This window comes from Dryobates pubescens, chromosome 35 (assembly GCF_014839835.1).
Source record: "Dryobates pubescens isolate bDryPub1 chromosome 35, bDryPub1.pri, whole genome shotgun sequence".
NCBI classification, from domain to species: domain Eukaryota; kingdom Metazoa; phylum Chordata; class Aves; order Piciformes; family Picidae; genus Dryobates; species Dryobates pubescens.
Genome location: NC_071646.1, coordinates 6,040,258 through 6,046,386, shown reverse-complemented (window position 1 = coordinate 6,046,386; position 6,129 = coordinate 6,040,258). Strand labels below are relative to the sequence as shown.

The following is a 6,129-nucleotide window of genomic DNA, read 5'->3' as shown; positions in this document are numbered from 1 at the left end:
GGCAAAGGAGGCAGGACCAGAGGAGGGGGCGGGACTAAGGAGGGGTGGAGCTAAAGAGGGGTGGAGCTAAAGAGGGGATAGGGCTAAGGAGGGAGTGGAGGGTGTATGGCTAGGAGGCGGGGCTATAGCTGTGGGGGCGTGGCCACGGATTTGGGTGAGGGCAGAGGGGGCGGGGTGAGGGAGGAGGGGGCGGGGTGAGGGAGGAGGGGGCGGGGTGAGGGCGCAGGGGGCGGGGTGAGGGCGCAGGGGGCGGGGTCAGGGCGCAGGGGGCGTGTCCTCACCGGTGATGACGGCCGGCAGCCCCCAGCCCAGGACGTGGTAGAAGCGCATGGGGCCGCGGTCCACGTGCCTGGGCTCACTGCGGCGCCGGTAGAGGTGCAGCCCCTCCAGCAGCGCCCAGCCCACGGCGCTCAGGTACAGGAACTGCAGCAGGATGGCCACCACCGTGCAGGCCAGCTGGGGCACAGCCTGTCACTGGCGTGCCCAGCCACGGGCCCGGCCACATGCCCAGAGAAGTGCCCGCTGACACCCCCAGAGACAGCCCCAGAGACACCCCCCAGGGACACCCCCAGCGACAGCCCCAGGGGCATCCCCCAGAGACATCCCTCATGGACATCCTCCATAGGCATCCCCCAGAGACACCCCCAGAGGCATCCCCCACAGCCATCCCCCAGTGCCACTCCCAGTGCCACCCCAGCGATACCCATGAAAGCCCCACCCCCTCCCCCTTGATTGGAACCCCCCCACCCTGGGGGCTCCACCTTCTCTGAGCTCCCCACCCTTTGAGGACCCCCCGCCCCAGTCTGAGGCACCCCAATCTCTTTCAAAGCCCCACCCTCCCTTACAGAGCCCCACTCCCTTTCCAGAGCCCCACTTGCTTCAAAAGCCCCACCCCTCGGAGAGCCCCACCCTTCTTGAGGACCCCACCCTGCTAAAAGACCCCACCCCAGCTCCCCACCTTAAAATTTGGGGGGGGAAGCACGTAGGGGGAATCCCCAACCCCTTCGAGCCCTCCCTCCATGTCCCTCCCTTCCCCGCCCCTTCCCATGCCCCTCCCTTCCCCGCCCCCCCCATGCCCCTCCCTTCCCCGGCCCCCCCCCGGCCCGGTGCCCGTTTTACCGGCAGGTCAGCCTGGTTGATGCCCAGCAGGAAGACGAGCTGTGCCAGGAGCAGGGCGGTGGCAGCGTGCCGCCGGATGCCGTGGCGGTTGGAGCGGGGGCCCCGGGGCCCCCCCAGGGCCAGCACGGCCAGGAGCAGCCCTGCCAGCCCCACGCCCAGCGAGGCGTAGGTCAGGGCCGCCAGGGGCAGGATCTCGCCGTTCTGTGGCACCGGGCACCCGCCGTCAGCCTGCGCCCCTTGGCACCCCAGGGCGGTGCCGCCCCGCCGCGCCCTGCCGCTGTGCCGCCCTGCCCCGCCCCACCCTGCCGCTGTGCCGCCCTGCCCCGCCCCACCCTGCCGCTGTGCCACCCTGCCCTGCTCCGCCCTGCCGCTGTGCCGCCCTGCCCTGCCCTGCTGCTGTGCTGCCCTGCCCTGCCCTGCCCTGCCGCTGTGCCACCCTGCCCTGCTCCGCCCTGCCGCTGTGCCGCCCTGCCCTGCCCTGCTGCTGTGCTGCCCTGCCCTGCCCTGCCGCTGTGCCGCCCTGCCCCGCCCCACCCTGCCGCTGTGCCACCCTGCCCTGCCCTGCTGCTGTGCCGCCCTGCCCCGCCCTGCTCTGTGCCACCCTGCCCTGCCCTGCTGCTGTGCCGCCCCGCCCCGCCCTGCCGCTGTGCCACCCTGCCCTGCCCTGCCGCTGTGCCACCCTGCCCTGCCCTGCTGCTGTGCCACCCTGCCCCGCGCTGCTGCTGTGCCGCCCTGCCCTGCCCTGCCCCGCCCTGCTCTGTGCCACCCTGCCCCGCCCAAGCCTTGCTGCCTCGGCCCCATGTGCCGCTCCCCCAGCCGCCCATCACCCAACCTCGGGATTCACCTGCGGGAGACATGGCCCCGCCCCGCCCCCCCATGGCCCCGCCCCCCATGGCTCCTCCTTTCCCACGTTCCCTCCCCTCCCCATCTCCCTTCCTCACCCCCCATGTCCCCTCCCTCCAAGTTCTCTCCCCGCTATATCCCCTCCCCTCCCCTTGTCCCTTCCCCACCATGTCCTCTCCCCCTCCATGTTCCCTCCCCTTCCATGTCCCTCCCCCACCATGTCCTCTCCCCCTCCATGTTCCCTCCCCTTCCATGTCCCTTCCCCTCCATGTTCCCTCCCCCTCCATGTCCTCTCCCCTCCCCTCCCATGTCCTCCTCCCATTTCCCCTCCTCTCATATCCCCTCCCTCGTCCATGTCCCCTCCCTCCCCATGCCCCCCCATGTCCCCTCCCCTTCCATCTCCCCTCCTCACCCATCATGTCCCCTTCCCTCCCATGTCCTCTCCCCCACACATACCCTCCCCCACCACGTCCCCTCCCTCCCCATTCCCCTCCCTCCTCATGTCCCCTCCCCCCCCTCCTCTCCCCCCCATGTCCCCTCCCTATGTCCCCTCCCCCCTTACCCCCCCCGCCACCCCCCAGCCCTGCCCCGCAGCCTGGCACCCACCGCTCCCCCTGCGTCCCTCTGCTCCCACGTCCCCGGGGCCACGGCCGGGGGTCCCCCCCGGTGCCCCGCGCCCCCCCGTGCCCCCCCCTAGGTGCCCACCTCGCGGCGGGAGATGTCCATGAGCACGGCGAAGCTGGTGAGGTGGTGGCACTGGCAGCTGACGTGGCTCCGGTTGCGGAAGGCGACCTCGCAGCCCCTCGCCGACCAGCCGCCCGCGCCGCCCGCCCTGCGCGGCACCATCAGCACCCCCCAGCACCCCCCGTCCCACCCACGGACACCCGCCGGCACCCCCAGCCGGCCACACAGCCGCTCTAGCTGGGGATGCCCACCCTGGAGGCACCCACCCGGGGGACACCCACTCGGAGGCAGCCACCCGGGGACACCCAGCCGAGGACACTCACTCTGGGACACCCACCCGGGGACACCCAGCTGGGGGACACCCACCCGAGGACACTCACTCTGGGACACCCACCCAGGGACACCCACCCGAGGTTACCCACCCGGGGACACCCACCCGGGGGACACCCACTCTGAGACACCCACCCGAGGACACTCACTCTGGGACACCCACCCAGGGACACCCACCCGAGGTTACCCACCCGGGGACACCCACCCGGGGGACACCCACTCTGAGACACCCACCCGAGGACACTCACTCTGGGACACCCACCCGAGGTCACCCACCTGGGGATACCCATCTGGGGACACCCAGCCGGAGGACACCCACTCTGGGACACCCACCTGGGGACCCCCACCCACCGCCAGCCCCCCACTCATGACACCCGTGCTCAAGGCTGCCACCCTCGTGTCCTGTCCCCCATGCCACCCTGCTAGCCCCTTGTGCCAGGGATGCCACCACACAGCCCTGCCCCTGTATCACCCCAGCTGTGGGCAGCTGGGCACGACCCTGTCCTTGTGCCACCCACCCAGGTGTGGGCAGCCTGGCACCACCCTGTCCTTGTGCCACCCACCCGGGTGTGGGCAGCCTGGCACGACCCTGTCCTTGTGCCACCCTCCATGGTCTGGGCAACTGGGCACGACCCTGTCCTTGTGCCACCCACCCGGGTGTGGGCAGCCTGGCACCACCCTGTCCTTGTGCCACCCACCCAGGTGTGGGCAGCCTGGCACCACCCTCTCCTTGTGCCACCCTCCATGGTCTGGGCAACTGGGCACGACCCTACCCCTTTGTCACCCACCCATCCCCATGCCACTCACCCACGTCCCTCAGGGACTCTGCCCACCCTATGCCACCCTCTCTCTCCTTGCCCGGTGGGGCACCCGCCCCCTCCCGCGGTGCCCCCGCGGTGCCCCCGCAGCGCCCCCTGGTGCCGGCTCACAGCAGGGAGTGGTTCCAGAAGACGCAGATGGGTTTGGAGCGCTCCTGGGTCTCCAGCAGCCGGAACTGGAGGGTGATCGGCTTGGGCAGGGGTGCCCACGGTGCCCGCGGTGCCCTCGGTGCCCGCACCCCCGCCGCGTGCACGCTGATGCTCACCACCGGGGTGTTGATCACAGGGCGCTTGGGCACCCTGCGGGGCACCGGCGCTCAGCTTCCCCGCGGCCATGGCGGGCACTCTGCCACCCTTCGTGCTGCCCTGCCGCGCCCTGGCACCTCCTGGGCAAGCCTCCCGGCTCCCGCTGCCCCCATCCCCCCTTGGGCACCCTGCCAGTGCCCTCCTCCTGACCCCCCGTGCCCCCATCCCCCCTTGGGCACCCTGCCAGTGCCCTCCTCCTGACCCCCCGTGCCCCCATCCCCCCTTGGGCACCCTGCCAGTGCCCCCCTCCTGACCCCCTGTGCCCCCATCCCCCCTTGGGCACCCTGCCAGTGCCCCCCTCCTGACCCCCCGTGCCCCCATCCCCCCTTGGGCACCCTGCCAGTGCCCCCCTCCTGACCCCCCGTGCCCCCATCCCCCCTTGGGCACCCTGCCAGTGCCCTCCTCCTGACCCCCTGTGCCCCCATCCTCCCTTGGGCACCTTTCCCAGCCCTCCATCTCCCAACACCCTGGCACCACATGGGCACCCTTGGGCACCCTTCCCAGCTCTCCTTCTCCCAGCACTCCAGAGATGCCATCCCTCACCCTGGCACCACATGGGCAACCCTTGGCCACCCTTCCCATCCCTCCACCTCCCAGCACCCCAGAGATGCCACCCCTCACCCTGGCACCACATGGGCAACCCTTGGCCACCCTTCCCATCCCTCCACCCTCCAGCACCCCAGAGATGCCATCCCTCACCCTGGCACCACATGGGCACCCTTGGCCACCCTTCCCATCCCTCCACCTCCCAGCACCCCAGAGATGCCATCCCTCACCCTGGCACCACATGGGCACCCTTGGGCACCCTTCCCAGCCCTCCACCTCCCAGCAGCCCAGAGATGCCCTCCCAGGGCCTGGCACCCCCCGTGCCCTGGGCATGGTGGGCACCTGAGGCTCCTCTTGTCGCTGTCGTACTGCTGTGGCAGCAGCGCTGCCAGGGTGCGGTAGATGATGACGCTGGCAATGGCCTGGCCCTCGCCCAGGGCCGGGTGCCACCTCTGCCTGCTCACCAGGGGCACCTCCTCCTCCTCCCCCTCCTCCTCCTCTTCTTCCTCCTCCTCCTCATCTGCCTCTTCAGCCTCTTCCTCCTCCTCCTCCTCCTCCTCCTGCCCACCTGTGCCACCCTGAGGTGCCTGCCGGTGCCCAGCTGAGGGGTCTGGAGTGCATGGGCAGGGGGCTGGCACGAGGCATTGGCCTTGCCAGCTCCATGCCAGGGTCCTCAGCTGTGCCACTGCCACCCTGGGGTCCCCAGCGTTGCCAGCCCCATGCCAGGGTCCCCAGTCATGCCAGCCCTCATGGCCAGATTGGGGTGCCCCCAACTCTGCCAGCCCCATGCCAGGGTGGCCATGATCCTGCCAACCCCAGTGCCACATTCATGCTCCTCAAGCCTGCCAGCTCCAAGCCAGTGCCCCCAGCCATGCCAACCGTGTCCCCAGCTGTGCCAGTCCCTCCCATAGGCATATGGGGCTGCCCCCCACCCCCAACCCTGCCAGCCCCATGCCAGGGTGGCCCTGATGCTGCCAACCCACATTCATGCTCTTCAACCCTGCCAGCTCCAAGCCGGTGCCCCCAGCCATGCCAACCGTGTCCCCAGCTGTGCCAGTCCCTTCCATGGCAACATAGGCAACCCCCTCAACCCTGCCAGCTCCAAGCTGGTGCCCCCAGCCATGCCAACCCCTCTGCCAGTGTCCCCAGCTGTGCCAGTCCCTCCCATGGCTGTATGGGCACCGCCCCCCACCCCCCCCCACCCCTGCCAGCCCCATGCCAGGGTCCTCTTGATCCTGCCAACCCCAGTGCCACGTTCATGCTCCTCAACCCTGCCAGCTCCAAGCCGGTGCCCCCAACCGTGCCAACCCCCTGCCAAGGTCCCCAACGGTGCCAGTCCCTCCCACGGCCCTACGGGCGCCGCCCCCCCGCCAGCCCCAGGGCCGCGGCGGAGCCCCTGTCGCCATGCCCAGCCGTGCCAGCGCTGCCAGCTGTGCCAGCGCTGCTTCCCCGAGCCTGTGCCAGCCCCGCCGTGCCCGCCCCG

General features: G+C 70.9%; 1 protein-coding gene across 1 annotated transcript in view; it reads right to left on the bottom strand.

The window, feature by feature from the left end:
- Positions 1-255: 255 nt before the first annotated feature.
- The window catches only part of CELSR2 (cadherin EGF LAG seven-pass G-type receptor 2), a 39,945-nt gene continuing 34,071 nt past the window's right edge, over positions 256-6,129 (bottom strand). Inside the window, exons 23-27 of the mRNA XM_054176301.1 lie at positions 4,989-5,256; positions 3,906-4,094; positions 2,668-2,794; positions 1,120-1,320; positions 256-456 (exon numbers count right to left, since the gene is read on the bottom strand). Coding sequence (XP_054032276.1) covers positions 256-456; positions 1,120-1,320; positions 2,668-2,794; positions 3,906-4,094; positions 4,989-5,256 — 986 coding nt within the window. The remainder of the gene's footprint in view (positions 457-1,119; positions 1,321-2,667; positions 2,795-3,905; positions 4,095-4,988; positions 5,257-6,129) is intronic.